General features: G+C 49.7%; 1 protein-coding gene across 1 annotated transcript in view; it reads left to right on the top strand.

Annotated features, from left to right (window-relative positions):
• Positions 1-19,020, top strand: part of RMDN3 (regulator of microtubule dynamics 3) — a 78,600-nt gene that overhangs the window by 16,952 nt on the left and 42,628 nt on the right. The window contains exons 6-7 of the mRNA XM_083167061.1: positions 1,894-1,996; positions 5,079-5,139. Coding sequence (XP_083023187.1) covers positions 1,894-1,996; positions 5,079-5,139 — 164 coding nt within the window. The remainder of the gene's footprint in view (positions 1-1,893; positions 1,997-5,078; positions 5,140-19,020) is intronic.

Here is a 19,020-nt window from a genome sequence, read left to right as displayed (position 1 = left end):
CCGGTGAACAGAATGCGCATGCACACTAACAAAGCATCGGTCCCCATGTGAACGCAGGCAACACTGCGAACAGACCTGAATCAGACCCTTAGTGAGATCTACAGTATATGCTGATGAGAAACACCCTGCTATTTTTAGGCCTTTGATTTACGAGAGTTCCATATAACTGGCCATGAGAAATCCTATTGAACAATGCCTGATGTAGCTCTGAGTTCTTAGAATATATTGGGGTAAAGTGCAGTCAGGGATATGACCGGACTCTTCAGGGAGTCGGGAACATTCCTACTATTTCGGTGAGTCCTCCTAACCATCAGGGTGCGTTGGACAGGACTGTGTGATCGATGTACTTTGATGACCATTCCATGATTTGTAGCCTACCATGTTCTTTTCCCCAAAGGTTGTTTTGACCTTCCCAGGAAATCTGTTCTTGCTGCAGATTGCACTGTTGACTATCTAGGCATGAGCAGGTATTGCTTTGTGCTGGGGTGGTCGCCCTGTGCTTCTAAAAGCATTGCTTCTTTACATTTCTAAGCTGTCACTTACAAACAACACGTTCCCTGAGAAACCGTCCTTCCACCTTGTTACATAAACCTGTGTGACGAAAGATTAATACAAGAGTGTACATAAACAGACGGTATAAGACTACGGGTAGGTATAATACCCACATAACCATATAGTACAAACAGCAAAGGTAAATACATCACAAAAACGTAGTCGTGGTGCAAGTTACCAACCGATGACCTACCAGACCGAGAATATAAAATGTTCCATAAGACCTTCTTGTAGTCATTCGTGCGTTCTTCAATCTGGGTACACACTAGTCAATATGTCCGTCCAATCCAGTGGATCTGACTGATATAGTGGGATGCAGCCATGAGTGGCCACTTCATGGCATGGCGAGACTAGAAAGACTGGTTAACACTGAGAGCCAACATCTCTGTGAGAGATGCACAAAATATCTGTTAAAAATGCCAGCGCCGCTCATATTTGTTATATAAATTCAAATAAATGTGTATATTTCCTATATACCTGTAAGGTAACATTACAGCTCATTATGATGAATACAAATGTTTGCTTTGCAATTTTTACACCTGTTTTGACAAATTCCCTTGGCACTCAAAGGGTTAATGCAAGGAGGATGTAGAGCAGGCATGTCCAACGTTGGCCCCCCAGATGTTGTGAAACTACACATCCCAGCATGCTTTGCAATAGTTTTAGCATTCTCTAATAGCAAAACTGTGGCAAAGCATGCTGGGATGTGTAGTTTCAAAACATCTGGGGGGCCAACGTTGGACATGCCTGATGTAGAGTATGCTGACACATCTGTATGTAAAAATGCATTTAAACCATATTACATTTGTGGATGTATTGCCTAGTGCATTCAGTTTGTGTTTTTATAAGTGTTTGACAGAAATTTTCAATCCAAATAAATAGAAAATGTACAATTCTTACTCACAGTTCGTGGGATACAATGTACTGACACTGAGATGAATGTAAGTTTTATAACTGCGTTGACACATATTACGCACCCTAACCCTGCACACTGTACACTCGGAAGAAGGGCTTTCACGTTGGTGTATAAAAGCGTCTTGGGAAGCATCCTGGGAAATGTACGAACATTATCCTTGCCGTATGTTTGATTGCAGGGATATCCCAGTCAGAGATGCAACTTCGTTATGTTTCCTGTGTGATATCGTGAGAGACACAAACGGATCCTTTTACACGTTCTCTAACATATCTGTATACACCAGAGGGGTGTGTGTAGCAGGTTTTAGTGCAATGAAACATATATTTGAACTCTTGCTTTTGAAACCTTGTAAATCTAGTATTAACAAGCTTGTCCGGTCATGTGAAACTCCTAATAGTAAGCATGTTTTTATTTTTTTTGATCAGTATGGGGACCATCAAGACTTTATGTGGAGACTAGCGCGTTCCTACAGCGATATGTATGCGATGACTGAAGATGTTCTGGAGAAGAAATCCTATGCTTTTGATGGTGCGTTGCAAAGCCTAGTGTTTGTTTCTGTGTTGTCAATTGGGACATGTTTTGTGTGCTTTAGGTTTATTAAAAGGGTATTGCCAGAGGCTTCGGAGCTATGTCCAACCTGCACGTTTGTTTTTATCCACTTATGCATGCCCATTTATACTAGCAAAAAGAATATTTCAAGTAATTGAAGTAAAAGTTTAGGTTGAAAGAAGACTTCCGTCCATCAAGCTCCACCCTTAGAGGGTGTTGTCTAGACGTTAAATCCTGTTGAATTTTTTACTTTGATTCCACTTTGGGCTAAATTTATTGTGATATCGCCAAATATCCACGGCGGGGTTTGTAGCTGCGGGCCTGAGGAGGTAATGAGGGCAAGGGCCACTTGTGTTCTGGACTTGGAGGTAATGAGGGCTCAGGGGGGGTTATTTCGTAGATACCTGTGGTACTGGTGCCATTGCCAGCTCCTGCCGGTCACTGATGAATCAGGAGCACACTGCTGGAACAACTGCTGGGCACTTGTCACACTGCTGGGCACTTGTCACACTGCTGGGCACTTGTCACACTGCTGGGCACTTGTCACACTGCTGGGCACTTGTCACACTGCTGGGCACTTGTCACACTGCTGGGCACTTGTCACACTGCTGGGCACTTGTCACACTGCTGGGCACTTGAACCTCACTGCTGGGCTCTTGTCACACTGCTGGGCACTTGAACCTCACTGCTGGGCTCTTGTCACACTGCTGGGCACTTGTACCTCTCTGCTGGGCACTTGTACAGCCACACGCTGATTCTTTATGGCCGCCGGGTTGAGGCTGTCAATCACCGCTGCTGCAGTCTCGCTCCCTTATCCTCCCTCTGCCGCCCGGGTCTCTCTTTTCAGTAGCCGCTCGGCAATCAGCCTTCCTAGGCTGTCGATCACCGCTGGGCTGGCTCTCCTTGCGGCTCCGGCTGGCAGCGGCTGCGTGTGTGCGAGTCTGCCTGTCAGCCCCAGCTCTCCGGTGTGCTCCTCCGGTCTGTCTTTTAAGGCCGCCCGCACTTCCCGGTCAGTCCCGTCCTCCTCACTTCGCGCTCTCCGTTGGTTACCGCCCACTTCTCCTCATGCCCTGTGCTTTCTTACCCCTGCTTACTCCTTACAGGTGCTGGCAACATATCAATCTGCCCAGCAACAGGCTGGGACGCCCCACAGACTTGGCGCCCTCTGAGCCACCAATAAAAAGGGTCCAAGTAATTTAGTCAGGAGATCCAGCTGTGGGGCGGTTGCCTAGCAACCCCCCGAGCATACATGAGCCCACCATATTGTTAATGGGCAAACAAAATGGCAACAATAAAAAGGTGGGGGTACCCCTGGATGTCTTTAGTCAAAGAGTGCTTGATAGAAATATTGTACTTCTGGAAGAGAGTTCAATACTTTTACTCGCTGTGCTTGCCGTGCTTCAGGCACAGTGCCTCGCTGTGCTTGTCGTGCTTCAGGCACAGTGCCTCGCTGTGCTTGTCGTGCTTCAGGCACAGTGCCTCGCTGTGCTTGCCGTGCTTCAGGCACAGTGCCTCGCTGTGCTTCAGGCACAGTGCCTCGCTGTGCTTGCCGTGCTTCAGGCACAGTGCCTTGCTGTGCTTGCCGTGCTTCAGGCACAGTGCCTCGCTGTGCTTGCCGTGCTTCAGGCCCAGTGCCTCGCTGTGCTTGCCGTGCTTCAGGCCCAGTGCCTCGCTGTGCTTGCCGTGCTTCAGGCCCAGTGCCTCGCTGTGCTTGCCGTGCTTCAGGCCCAGTGCCTCGCTGTGCTTGCCGTGCTTCAGGCACAGTGCCTCGCTGTGCTTGCCGTGCTTCAGGCCCAGTGCCTCGCTGTGCTTGCCGTGCTTCAGGCACAGTGCCTCGCTGTGCTTGCCGTGCTTCAGGCCCAGTGCCTCGCTGTGCTTGCCGTGCTTCAGGCCCAGTGCCTTGCTGTGCTCGCCGTGCTTCAGGCCCAGTGCCTCGCTGTGCTCGCCGTGCTTCAGGCCCAGTGCCTCGCTGTGCTCGCCGTGCTTCAGGCCCAGTGCCTCGCTGTGCTCGCCGTGCTTCAGGCCCAGTGCCTCGCTGTGCTCGCCGTGCTTCAGGCCCAGTGCCTCTCTGTGCTCGCCGTGCTTCAGGCCCAGTGCCTCGCTGTGCTCGCCGTGCTTCAGGCCCAGTGCCTCGCTGTGCCCGCTACACTATTTTGTTCTTGTAGGCCCACTGGAATGGTAATATATGAACAAGTCGGTTAAAAATAAATCATCTTTCCGGTTCTCTAGAGTCCTCTCTTTTCTAGAGGCGGGTGTGGATTTAAGCGTAATTTATTGTAATCATACAAGTCTAAATATAAAAGGTGGCAGGCCAACCAACCGCATGGAAAAAACATTTAGTTCTGCACATTATTGTAAACAATGAGGGCCAGTAATTCTAAATATCCCATGTAATCCGATTGGAGCTAAATACCATCTACTGTATTATAATATTAGGAAGAGTTTCATAAAAAATAAAAAAAGATTTTGGAGTTTTTGCAGTTTTCCTTCACACACACACACACACACACACACACACACACCCCACACACACCCCCGGTGGGTGATAATGACTCCTCGGAAGGACAATCACCAACGTGGCACTCCAGGACTTGTGATGAAAAGCAATTTAATGTGCAACAGTTTCGGGGAAACAACTCCCCTTCCTCAGGCAGACAGCAATACTACCGGGAGTGCCGGATCGCAAACGGTGTGTGTATATATATATATATATATATATATATATATATATATATATATATATATATATATATATATATATATATATATATATATATATATATATATATATATATATTCATATATATATTCATATATATATTCATATATATATTCATATATATTCCAATTGTAAAGCGCAACGGAATATGCTGCGCTATATAAGGGACTGTAAATAAATTATATAATTCTGCAGTGTATTTATGCATTCCGCAATATGTTTTGGCTACTAATTTATATTTTAGGAATCCTTTAAATATGGGAGTATAGCTTACAAAATGAAATACATCTGTATAAGTCATGTGTCCAAAGCTGATGAGAAATTATCTGTATCTGTCTTCAGGGAAAGAAGAAGCTGAAATTGCACTTCAAAAAGGAGGCCAAAGTGCAGAGTGCCACAAATGGTATGTCTCTGTGGGAGAGGGGGGTTTGTCAGGGTCACATTCTGCCTACCAGCTCACCCCAGACATAACGCAGCAATCTACCTGCCACATTCTGCCAACATGAATGCTGAAAGTTCAGGCTTTTCCCAAAGGGTTTCATTGTTTTCCTTTACTAGTAAGCTGTCCGCTCATCCAGATAAGGGTTATTTATTTCTCTGGCCAAGTAACTATGTTTTCTGGAAATAGAGGCTGTATGCCCAAGATAAAAACTTAGTCCTCTACTTATGTCTTCTTTCTGTATAACATATTCAGATAGTATATGCACCATAATCTGGTTCTGTTTCATTTTCCCAAAAACGAGGGGTATTGGTAATGGAAGTTGGAAAGTTATACATTTACTGTACGTGTTTATGTAGGATATCCTTACACAAGACTTGTATTTGGCTGAAAGGAAATAAACACTTTCTGTTCCTGTTCACCTTGACAATCATCTTTCCCTTGAGTGGAACGGGCTCCCAAAGCTCCTCCTATTTATTAGAAGTTTGATATCAGTACTGACCGAAGCATGAGTAATTCTAGTCCTGAATCAGAGCCGCAATAAATGTGTGTCGCTTATTATGCACAGTGAGGGAGCCTATATCACACTCTCCTAAATCACCACCTCAGCATTCAGATAGTGAGGGTATGATAAGAGAGCACAAACAATGGCACTTCACAACAATACCGTATGTTCAGAGGCGGAGAAAGGGGGCTTGTTGGAGGGCCCTGGGTTTGGCTTCTTCCCCATTAGCGGTCTCGCTCTTGTCCCACCACAGCACCTGGTAAGCACTGAGCAGTGGTGGAAGCAGAACTTTTTCAGAATAACAGAAATACTGTATTTTGGTCATTGCAGTGTTTATTTCAGTTTAACCAACCAGTAGCACCCGCTGATTAGGAACAGTGGGAGAGAGGAGGAACAGTGGGAGAGAGGAGGAACAGTGGGAGAGAGGAGGAACAGTGGGAGAGAGGAGGAACAGTGGGAGAGAGGAGGAACATCGGGAGAGAGAAACGGTGGAATAGTGGGAGAGAGGAGGAATAGTGAGAAGGAGGAAAGCAGAAGAGAGGAGGAACAGTGCGAGAGGAGAGGAGGAATATCGGGAAAGAGGAGGAATATTTGGAAAGAGAGGAGGAACAAGTGGGAGAGAGGAGGGGAGGAGGAATAGTGGGGGAGGGGAGGAGGAATAGTGGGGGAGGGGAGGAGGAATAGTGGGGGAGGGGAGAAGGAATAGTGGGGGAGAGAGGAGGGGAGGAGGAATAGTGGGGGAGAGAGGAGGGGATGAGGAATAGTGGGGGAGAGAGGAGGGGAGGAGGAATAGTGGGGGAGGAGGAATAGTGGGGGAGAGAGGAGGGGAGGAGGAATAGTGGGAGAGAGGAGGATGAACAGTGGGAGAGAGGAGAGGAGGAACAGTGGGAGAGGAGAGGAGGAACAGTGGGAGAGAGTAGAAATAGTGAGAGAGAAGAAATAGTGGGAGAGAGGAGGAATAGTGAGAAAGAGGAGAGCAGAAGAGAGGAGGAACAGTGTGTGAGAGTAGAGGAGGAATAGTGGGAAAGAGGAGAGGAGGAACAAGTGGGAGAGAGGAGGGGAGGAGGAACAAGTGGGAGAGAGGAGGGGAGGAGGAACAAGTGGAAGATAGGAGGGGAGGAGGAACAAGTGGGAGAGAGGAGGGGAGGAGGAACAAGTGGGAGAGAGGAGGGGAGGAGGAACAAGTGGGAGAGAGGAGGGGAGGAGGAACAAGTGGGAGAGAGGAGGGGAGGAGGAACAAGTGGGATAGAGGAGGGGAGGAGGAACAAGTGGGAGAGAGGAGGGGAGGAGGAATAGTGGGGAGGAGGAATAGTGGGAGAGAGGAGGAGGGGAGGAGGAATAGTGGGAGAGAGGAGGAGGGGAGGAGGAATAGTGGGAGAGAGGAGGAGGGGAGGAGGAATAGTGGGAGAGAGGAGGGGAGGCGGAATAGTGGTAGAGAGGAGAGGAGGAACAGTGGGAGAGGAGAGTATAAATAGTGGGAGAGAGGAGGAATAGTGAGAGAAGGAATAGTGGGAGAGGAGAGGAGGAACAGTGGGAGGAGAGGAGAAATAGTGGGAGAGGAGGAAGAATAGTGAGGAAGAATGAATAGTGGGAGAGAGGAGAAGAGGAATAGTTAGAGACTGAAGAGTAAGAATTGCGGGAGATCCCCACCCCCCTCTCCTACTCACACTGCTTTGATACACAGCCCCCCCCCCCCCCCCCTCTCTCCCCTGCTCTTTCACATTCAGCGCACCCCCCACACTGGGTAATTCCACCTCACACAGCGTGTCAGCGGCGGCGTGGTCATCCATCCCAGAGGCACAACATGCAGCGGTAGAGCCGGTCTCCGCACAGTAGTGGCCGGATCTTGCACCCTACGGGCACATCGTGGCAGCGGCGGACGGGTCTCCCAGCTCAGCGGCAGCAGGCTGAGGCCACACCCACCGCCGGGTGCTGTCCTCTCCAGTGGCGGCTCCAGGTATGAGGTAGGAGTCCTGTTTCATGGCTGCTCTGAGCCTGCTGTGCCTGTGCGTGTCCGGAAGTCAAGCTCCACGCCCCGTCGCAGCTGAGCTTGCGCATGCACGTTCCGCGTCTTATGGGGGTTCCATCCAACCACCTAGTTGGATGAAAGATGGTCCTTACTATATGGCCAGTATTAGCCCCAGAATGACACTACTTCTGCAATGTACTCTACACATTTGGCTCTGATACGCTATAACTCTATATAAACATGACACCGCTAAATACAGCGTTGTTGGGAGCTCACATCTGTCTTCTATTAGAATTCTCCTGTTCTGTGGGCTCTTTACCAGAATGAAACTGCAGCTCTGAGTTGTTCCTGTGTATTGGTAGCAATAAAGTTGGCTGCAAAGTTTTTTTTATTTTTTTTTGTTCTAGGTCTGTATTAAAAAATAGAAGACATTACACTTTTAATAACAAATTTCCGCTGTGCAACTCTACAAGTATCCGCTGGGAACCTGTCAAATGGAAGTGGGCTGTTTGAATATGTAATCTGTTATATTATATTGAAATTATAGCCTCTTTTTTAAGCCTTATGGCTATAAATAAACAATCCTGACTTTTTAAGGTCCAAAAATCACATCAATATCGAGCTAAAAAAGAGCATTTATAGATCAGGGGCTGTTCTCGGGTGTGGCGTAAACATTCAGTATCTCGGTGCAGAGACCAGGTTGGGATTTTTAAGATTTAATTTTTTTTTAGATTCATGAAGTTTATTATTTAAGATTTCTATGCATATGGCGATGATTCACAGCCACAACGGTATGTATCACAAGAAATGGGGAGTAACTTTAAAAACACAATGGACCTTATACTGGTCCATTCTGAGGTCACTACGCAGTCTGAGGTCACTACGCAGTCTGAGGTCACTACGCAGTCTGAGGTCACTATGCAGTCTGAGGTCACTATGCAGTCTGGGGTCACTACGCAGTCTGACTTTACTACAGATAATGCTCAGTGTTTGTTAGGGAGAATCATAGCTAGGTTGTGATTCCTGTACTCCCAGAGCAAGACGTACAGTTACCTTTGATTGATTGGGCATCCCTAATGTAAACACTATGCTTTTCCCCCCTCCCAAATATGACACACATGGCCAAGGACAGATTACGTTTTGGTGGGTTTAAATCCGTAACCAAAGGCTTATCTTCTGTATTTAAAGCTCAATCAAACCCTGGACCATCTGTACTCAAGTAAACCTGAAAAATATATTTTGTTGTTCTTCTCAGACGTGTTGTTCCTCAACAAATGCAATTTTTATCAACAGTATGAACAATAATTTTTTTTTTAAATAAGAAGGGCAGCAAAGAAACAACATCAGGGACGGACTGCTATTCTGGGATTGGACTGCTGAGGACTGGGATAAAGTCATTTTCTCTGATTAATCCCCTTCCAGATTGTTTGGTGCATATGGAAAAACCGCTGGTCTGGAGAAGGAAAGGTGGTAGCATCCGTCCTTGTGCCAACAGTAAAGCTTCCTGAGACCATTCATGTGCGTGGTTGCTTCCCAGCCACGGGAGTGGGCTCACTCATAATTTTGCCCAAGAACACAGCCATGAATAAAGAATTGTACCAAAACATCAAGTGCAAGTTCTCCAAACAGTTTGGTGATGAACAATGCCATTTCCTGCATGATGGAGCACCTTGCCATAAGGCGATGTGATGATAAAGTGGCACAGGGAACGAAACATCAAAATTTGGGTTCATGGCCAGAAAACTCCCGAGACCTTAATCCCATTTGAGAACTTGGTCAATCTTTAAGAGGCGGATGGACAAACAAAACCCATATATTCTGACAAACTCTAAGCATTGATTAGGCAAGGATAGGTGGTCATCAGCCGGTATGGGGCAGCCGTCATTGGGTATGTGGCAGCAGTCAGTCGTTATGTGGCAGCTGTTATGTGGCAGCCGTCAGCCGTTATGTGGCAGCCGTCAGCCGTTATGTGGCAGCCGTCAGTCGTTATCTCGCAGCCGTCAGTCGTTATCTCGCAGCCGTCAGTCGTTATGTGGCAGCCGTCATGGGGTATGTGGCAGCCGTCATGGGGTATGTGGCAGCCGTCATTGGGTATGTGGCAGCCGTCATGGGGTATGTGGCAGCCGTCATGGGGTATGTGGCAGCCGTCATGGGGTATGTGGCAGCCGTCATGGGGTATGTGGCAGCCGTCATGGGGTATGTGGCAGCCGTCATGGGGTATGTGGCAGCCGTCATGGGGTATGTGGCAGCCGTCATGGGGTATGTGGCAGCCGTCATGGGGTATGTGGCAGCCGTCATGGGGTATGTGGCAGCCGTCATGGGGTATGTGGCAGCCGTCATGGGGTATGTGGCAGCCGTCATGGGGTATGTGGCAGCCGTCATGGGGTATGTGGCAGCCGTCATTGGGTATGTGGCAGCCGTCATGGGGTATGTGGCAGCCGTCATGGGGTATGTGGCAGCCGTCATGGGGTATGTGGCAGCCGTCATGGGGTATGTGGCAGCCGTCATGGGGTATGTGGCAGCCGTCATGGGGTATGTGGAAGCCGTCAGGCGTTATGTGGCAGGCGTTATCTCGCAGCTGTCCATCGTTATCTCGCAGCTGTCCATCGTTATCTCGCAGCTGTCCGTCGTTATCTCGCAGCCGTCAGTCGTTATCTCGCAGCTGTCCGTCGTTATCTCGCAGCCGTCAGTCGTTATGTGGCAGCCGTCAGTCGTTATGTGGCAGCCGTCAGGCGTTATGTGGCAGCCGTCAGGCGTTATTTGGCAGCCGTCAGGCGTTATGTGGCAGCCGTCAGGCGTTATGTGGCAGGCGTCAGGGGGTATGTGGCAGCCGTCAGGCGTTATGTGGCAGGCGTTATCTCGCAGCTGTCCATCGTTATCTCGCAGCCGTCAGTCGTTATCTCGCAGCCATCAGTCGTTATGTGGCAGCCGTCAGTCGTTATGTGGCAGCCGTCCGTCGTTATCTCGCAGCCATCCGTCGTTATGTGGCAACCGTCCGTCATTATTTTGCAGCCGTCAGTGGGTATGTGGCAGCCATTGTGGCATCCGTCAGTGGGTATGTGGCACCCGTCAGTGGGTATGTGGCAGCATGCCAAGGCGAATTGTAGAGGTTTTGAAAAAGAAGAGTCGACACTGCAAATATTTACCCTGTGTATAAAATTAGGGCATACTTGCCTACCTTAAGATAATATTTTGTTGTAATTTTAAAACAACGAAATGGCAGTCTAGGTCACAAGAAATGCGATTTAACAATTTTGATAAAAATGGACAATTGTCGCTGGGAAAACGCTATTCTTCATACGAGATGTACTTGACCTGATACACCTGAGCCGGCTTTTGGATGGTAAGAAGGAAAAGATATGATAAAAAGGATGATGACAATCCTGAACAATGCTATTTCTTTTCCAATCGAAGACAATTCGGAACCAATGATAGCCGCAGCAGTATGTATCACACGCTCCAATCTCTTGATATCGCTCTTGGTACTATTCCCGAACCAAACCACAATGCAGTATGACTGGATGCTTTTAATGACACATTTATATATCAAATTCTCTTGAAAGACTTTCGCCTCTCTAAGTTTTCCTTAAAGCCATCACTATGATATCAGAGGACCAAGTTAAATCACGATGACCCCTAATAACTTAAACTCTGTCACTCTCTCTACTTTCAAATCCTCAATAAATAGGGTCACCAATTCTAATCTCCCATGTCGCCAAAAAGCAATAATAATTATTTTAGTTTTAGACAAATTTAGCCGTAGATGATTTTCTTTGCTCCAATTGACTAAACTTTCCACCTCATCTGGATAAGCCCTGCCCCCATCTCTGTAAACGCTGTGATTCGTGGCTCTTGGGTGAGGGGGTAGTACTAAATGACGTGATTTGCATCATTTTAGTCATGCCCCCTCCCAAAAGAGCCGTGAATGCTTGTAATTGACCGGCAAAGGGAGGGACTGCAAGGGCCCCACTGAATTAAGCACACAATTGCCCCGTGTGTATGCGGCTTTAATGAAGTCCGTAAAAGCCTTTCACACTTCTGAAATGCTTTTACTTCAGTATCCCAATAGCAGCAAACTTTGAAAACCAATACTTGTGTTAGTCTCAAAACTTTTGGCCATGGCTGTATATGGAAAAGGTTGACAAGAAAAGGTCTACATGAGTATTTTTGGCGGTTTTTGTCTTTTTTTTTTGCTTACTTTTTCATACTTTACTATACACCTGGACCCCAGTTGGGAACGGTATAGTGTGCTTAGCACAGCACCGATGCTAGTGTTCACTCTAGAAATTGTGCCGGGCAGGGCGCCGGGGGGCGGTCCGGGGCGGCCGACGGCACACTTGTGGGCGGTCCCGGACCGCCGTCGTCACGAAAGTGGGCGGTCCCAGACCGCCGGCATCACGAAAGTGGGCGGTCCCGACCGCCGGCGTCACGATAGTGGGCGTGCCGGGCCGCCGGCGTCACGAAAGTGGGCGGGCCGCCGGCGTCACGAAAGGGAGCGGGCCCGGCCGCGCCGAAGATGCTGTCACCACAGGGGGAAGGTGCCTTGATGCCGGGGAAGCTCCGGGCATCGCCGTCTAAGGCGGCGCTGGGCTTCCCCGTTTAAGGAGTCGGGCAGGCACCAGGCTGTTTTAGCGGGGCGCTGCTAGAGGGGCAGGGTGCATTTTGCCCTTTAAAAAACGGGCAGGGCGCAGCGCCCTGCTAAATCAGCCTAGCGGGAACACTACGATGCGAGGCATCCGGCCCGAAGCATGGCGAGTGAAGCGCAGTCATTTGGTGCCCACATGCTCACGTGTTATTGACACCAAACCAAGGGGGCGATTCAGGTTGGTTTGCAAAAGCCCCCCCCCTCCCGCAATTCGCGGCACCCCCCCGTGATTCGCGGCAGCTCCAGAATTAAATTGCACATGGAAAACACTGACATGGCTATGGTCGACAATGAAAAAGGTTGACATGAGTTTTTGAAGTTTTTTTGTCATTTTTTGAATATTTTCATATTCATTCTCATGTGTCGACATGGACACCAATGAAGTGCCACACTTATGTCAACATTTACATGTGTTGACCTTTCTGTGTTGATTTTTTTCTTGTGGCGATTCGCGTCACACCCCCCGCAACCCCCCCTCCGGCGATTCGCGGCACCCCCCTGCGACCCCCCCCCCCTCCCGCAATTCGCGGCAACCCCCCACCGGAACCCCCATGAACCCCGCTCTCCCGCAATTCGCGGCACCCACCCCCCGCAACCCCCCCTCCCGCAAATCGCGGCACCCCCCGCGATTCGCGGCAGCCCCAGGATTAAATGGCACATGCAAAACACTGGCACGGCTATGGTCGACAATGAAAAAGGTTAACATGAGTTTTTGAAGATTTATTTCATTTTTTGAATGTTTTCATATTCATTGTCATGTGTCAACATGGACACCAATGAAGTGGCACACTTATGTCAACATTTACATGTGTTGACCTTTCTGTGTTGATTTTTTCTTGTGGCGATTCGCGTCACACCCCCCCCACCCCCCCCCACAACCCCCACTCCCGCGATTCACGGCACACACACACACACCTCCCCCGCGATTCTCGGCACCCCACCCCGTGACCCCCCCTCCCGTGATTCGCGGCACACCCCCGTGACCCCCCCTCCCGTGATTCGCCGCAACCCCCGCCCCGTAACCCCCCCTCCCGCGATTCGCGGCACCCACCCCCGCGGCACCCCCCCCGCGATTCGCGGTAGCTCCAGAATTAAATTGCACATGGAAAACACTGACATGGCTATGGTCGACAATGAAAAAGGTTGACATGAGTTTTGAAGTTTTTTATTTCATTTTTTGAATGTTTTCATATTCATTGTCATGTGTCGACATGGACACCAATGAAGTGCCACACTTACGTCAACATTTACATGTGTTGACCTTTTTGTGTTGATTTTTTCTTGTGGCGATTCGCGTCACACCCCCCCGCAACCCCCACTCCCGCGATTCACGGCACACACACACCCCCCCCCGCGATTCTCGGCACCCCACCCCGAGACCCCCCCTCCTGTGATTCACGGCACACCCCCCGCGACCCCCCCTACCATGATTCGCCGCAACCCCCGCCCCCGTAACCCCCCTCCCGCGATTTGCGGCAACCCACCCCGCGACCCCCCTCCCGCGATTCTCTGCAATCCCTCCCCTCCCGCGATTCGCAGCATCCACCCCCCCATAACCCCCCCTCCTGCAATTCGCGGCACCCCTCGCGACCCCCCCTCCTGCAATTCGCGGCACCCTCCGCGACCCCCCCTCCCGCGATTCGCGGACACCTAAGTTGCAATACAGGGCATCTTTCATACAATTCTAACCATATTTCTCATATACAAACGTTCACAAATTAAGGGGGCGCAGCCCCTTACGACGGTGTGAAGAGCGCCCGTAGGGCGCGATGAATCACCTAGTCTCCTATATATTTGGCTACATCTGTCACTCAAAGTGGGTGTCTGTGTCTATAACGCTCTGTTCCTGGACTTTCCTCTTAATGTGTGATTGCCTTCATCTGTGCTGAACACCTTTCTGAGAAATTAACCTGTTTAAAACAGGTGATGGCAATCATACATTAAGGGGAAGTCTAGAAACAGAGCATTGTGTCCCTCCTGGAGAGGGTCATGTTGGGAGGTATGTGACAGAGAACCAGCCCAGTGAGCCCACAGACAGTGCCAGACACCCACTGCCTTCCCATGTTGCCCAGCACTGCTACTCCACAGCCACCAGGTGAGCGCCCCCCCCCCCCCTCGCGCGATTCGCGGCAAAAACACCCGCTCCCCCGCGACCCCCCCTACCGCGATTCGCTGCAAAAAGAACCCCCCCACGACCCCTCCCGCAATTCGCGGCATAACCACCACCCCGCGACCCCCCCCTCCCGCGAATCGCGGCAAACCCTCCCCCGTGACCCCCCCCCCCCCGATTCGCGGAAAAAACACCCCCCCCCCCCGGGACCTCCCTCCCGCGATTCGCGGCAAAAAGACCCCCCCCCCCGCGACCCCCCCTTGCACGATTGGCGGCACCCCCCCTGCGACCCCCCTCCCGCGATTCGCGGCACCCCCCCCCCCCCCCGCAATTCGCAGCAGCCCCAGGATTAAATGGCACATGCAAAACACTGACATGGCTATGGTCGACAATGAAAAAGGTTGACATGAGTTTTTGAAGATTTATTTTTAATTTTTTAAATTTTTTCATATTCATTGTCATGTGTCGACATGGACACCAATGAAGTGGCACACTTATGTCAACATTTACATGTGTTGACCTTTCTGTGTTGATTTTTTCTTGTGGCGATTCGCGTCACACCCCCCCGCAACCCCCCCTCCCGCGATTCGCGGCACCCCCCGTGACCCCCCACAATTCGCGGCAACCCCCCACCGGAACCCCTGTGAACCCCGCCCTCCCGCGATTCGCGGCACCCACCCCCGCGACCCCCCCTCCCGCAATTCGCGGCACCCCCCCGTGATTCGCGGCAGCTCCAGAATTAAATTGCACATGGAAAACACTGACATGGCTATGGTCGACAATGAAAAAGGTTGACATGAGTTTTTGAAGTTTTTTTGTCATTTTTTGAATATTTTCATATTCATTCTCATGTGTCGACATGGACACCAATGAAGTGCCACACTTATGTCAACATTTACATGTGTTGACCTTTCTGTGTTGATTTTTTCTTGTGGCGATTCCCGTCACACCCCCCGCAACCCCCCCTCCGGCGATTCGCGGCACCCCCCTGCGACCCCCCCCCCTCCCGCAATTCGCGGCAACCCCCCACCGGAACCCCCATGAACCCCGCTCTCCCGCAATTCGCGGCACCCACCCCCCGCAACCCCCCCCTCCCGCAAATCGCGGCACCCCCCGCGATTCGCGGCAGCCCCAGGATTAAATGGCACATGCAAAACACTGGCACGGCTATGGTCGACAATGAAAAAGGTTGACATGAGTTTTTGAAGATTTATTTCATTTTTTGAATGTTTTCATATTCATTGTCATGTGTCAACATGGACACCAATGAAGTGGCACACTTATGTCAACATTTACATGTGTTGACCTTTCTGTGTTGATTTTTTCTTGTGGCGATTCGCGTCACACCCCCCCCACCCCCCCCCCACAACCCCCACTCCCGCGATTCACGGCACACACACACACACCTCCCCCGCGATTCTCGGCACCCCACCCCGTGACCCCCCCTCCCGTGATTCACGGCACACCCCCGTGACCCCCCCTCCCGTGATTCGCCGCAACCCCCGCCCCGTAACCCCCCCTCCCGCGATTCGCGGCACCCACCCCCGCGGCACCCCCCCCGCGATTCGCGGTAGCTCCAGAATTAAATTGCACATGGAAAACACTGACATGGCTATGGTCGACAATGAAAAAGGTTGACATGAGTTTTGAAGTTTTTTATTTCATTTTTTGAATGTTTTCATATTCATTGTCATGTGTCGACATGGACACCAATGAAGTGCCACACTTACGTCAACATTTACATGTGTTGACCTTTTTGTGTTGATTTTTTCTTGTGGCGATTCGCGTCACACCCCCCCGCAACCCCCACTCCCGCGATTCACGGCACACACACACCCCCCCCCCGCGATTCTCGGCACCCCACCCCGAGACCCCCCCTCCTGTGATTCACGGCACACCCCCCGCGACCCCCCCTACCATGATTCGCCGCAACCCCCGCCCCCGTAACCCCCCTCCCGCGATTTGCGGCAACCCACCCCGCGACCCCCCTCCCGCGATTCTCTGCAATCCCTCCCCTCCCGCGATTCGCAGCATCCACCCCCCCATAACCCCCCCTCCTGCAATTCGCGGCACCCCTCGCGACCCCCCCTCCTGCAATTCGCGGCACCCTCCGCGACCCCCCCTCCCGCGATTCGCGGACACCTAAGTTGCAATACAGGGCATCTTTCATACAATTCTAACCATATTTCTCATATACAAACGTTCACAAATTAAGGGGGCGCAGCCCCTTACGACGGTGTGAAGAGCGCCCGTAGGGCGCGATGAATCACCTAGTATTGACATAAAATACAATACACATAAAGACACAGACAGTGTTTATTAAAAAGGATATTGAATCCTCACGCAGCGGGTCCCCCCACTGTATTCTCCTCCCCAATAATACTTTTTAGCTTTTAGCTGACGGACATAGCCGTTTATTGAGTTAATGAAATAATCATTGATGAAGGAAGGTGCTTAGTAACATGTGTTTGTGGAGAATGACACTTTAATAGAAATGGACACTCTTAGCTGGTTGCGCCACTCTTAGTCCAACCGACACACTGTGCCTAATTGGTTGGTTTCCAATTCAGCATACAATGCTAGGCAGTATCTAACATCACGGAGCTTGAGTGGTACGGTTGGGTCCAGTCAGTGCAGGTACACGTCCGGTGCCGTACCACTTAGATACTGCCAAAAAAAAAAAAAAAAAAGGGGGAGGGTCTGTGGGGAGTGAATGGCTAGCTGCCAAACACAAACCAACAGATTCCGGCGCTAATGGTAATGTGATTATAGATAAATTCAAGTTAGAGTGGATTTGACAAAAAGGTACTTGTTTCCTAGCACGGCCACAATCGCGGGCATCGTGTGCCTTAACTTTAAGGCACACGATGCCCGCGATTTCCCCATAGGCTTCAATGTTAAAATATTTTAACATTGAAGCCTATGCGTGTCCGACGCGATGCCCCCGATTTCTCCATAGGCTTCAATGTTAAAATATTTTAACATTGAAAATGAGTGCATTTAACATAGGAAAAAATGGGAAATGGCCCAATATGGGCCATTTCTCATTGGCTATGGCCCCGGCATATGTGTGTAAAAAATAATGGCCCCCCATTGTGACCGCCACCCCCACGATTGACGTGAACCCGAAGAGTGGCGGCGGTGCGCGTCCTCCGACCTTTTCATTCCCCTACTATCCACGTCGGCGTGGAGTTGAGAATATAAAGTGTGGCTAGCGTAGCGAGCCCCGCGAGGGGACGCGGATACCTGTCAAGCCCACGAGGGGCTTGACAGGTATCCGCGTCCCCTCGCGGGGCTCGCCACACTATATATTCTCAACTCCACGCCGACGTGGATAGTAGGGGAATGAAAAGGTCGGAGGACGCGCACCGCCGCCCCTCGCGGGCTCGCTGCGCTCACCACGCTTCAGGTTCGCGTCAATCGTGGGGGTGGCGGCCACAATGGGGGGCCATTATTTTTTACACACATGCCGGGGCCATAGCCAATGAGAAATGGCCCATATTGGGCCATTTACCTTTTTTTTTTATGTTAAATGTACTTAGTTTCAATGTTAAAATAATTTAACATTGAAGCCTATGGAGAAATCGGGTCCATCGCGTCGGCACACCATGGACGCGATGGACCCGATTTCTCCATAGGCTTCAATGTTAAATTATTTTAACATTAAAGCCTATGGAGAAATCGGGTACATCGCGTCGGTCACGTCGTGTGCGTTTTGGTATGCACCCGACGCGACCGACGTGATTTTTTCCGACACGACCACCACGATAGAAATCGTGGTGGCTGTGCTAGGAAACAAGTACCGACAAAAACACCAATTGTAGCACGTGTTAGATGAGTTTGACTAAACTCAAAATAGAAAGAAACATGAAGAAATTAACGCTTTGCGCTAAACGGTGTCTATAATGCTCTGGGAGATACCAATGAACAAAACGTATACTGGACACACCTTTAAATTAGTATGTATATTTAATATACCAAATAGGAAGCAATAAAATTACAATCAATATATATATAAAAAAAAAAACAGTGCAACATATATCACTAAAATTAAACTAGATATAGCATCATAGGCCCAGTTGAATCGTCAATCACGTTTGCAAAGAAGTGGCTCTGCATGAATGGTGAAGAGTTAATAGCTTTTAGGGGGTTAGTGCTCAAGCCAGAGGGTTAGTAGCTGGGAAGCTTTGTATGTGAGTGACCCCTTTAGCATGTAAGCAGAACATGCAAAGACAGTCTGTTGGGGACTCACAGCAACTTTGTAACCAGTGTAGGCAACAATTTATCTCACCCTGGGTGAGATAAATTGTTGCCTACAAATATATATATACACACAGTATGTGTGTCCCAACGTAATGATTTTCCGCCTTTTTTTTTTTTTTTTTAAATCTCCCTGGGGAAAAATGCCATAATATGTTTAGCTATACAGTGTAAACGGTTGGCGAATGTGCCTTCCACGCCCCCTAGACCATTTAATGTTATTTAGCAAATTGAATTAGCATGTATTGTATTACAGAATTAGCTGAGCTCAGAAAACCAGCTGCATGTGGGATTGGCAACATTTAAGAAATATTTTCATGGGTGGTAAAGTTGCTTTATGTAGATCACTACTTCCT

The sequence above is a fragment of the Crinia signifera genome, chromosome 12 (genome assembly GCF_055691185.1).
Source record: "Crinia signifera chromosome 12, ASM5569118v1, whole genome shotgun sequence".
In the NCBI taxonomy this organism is placed as follows: domain Eukaryota; kingdom Metazoa; phylum Chordata; class Amphibia; order Anura; family Myobatrachidae; genus Crinia; species Crinia signifera.
This window is presented reverse-complemented; position numbering and strand designations above follow the sequence as displayed.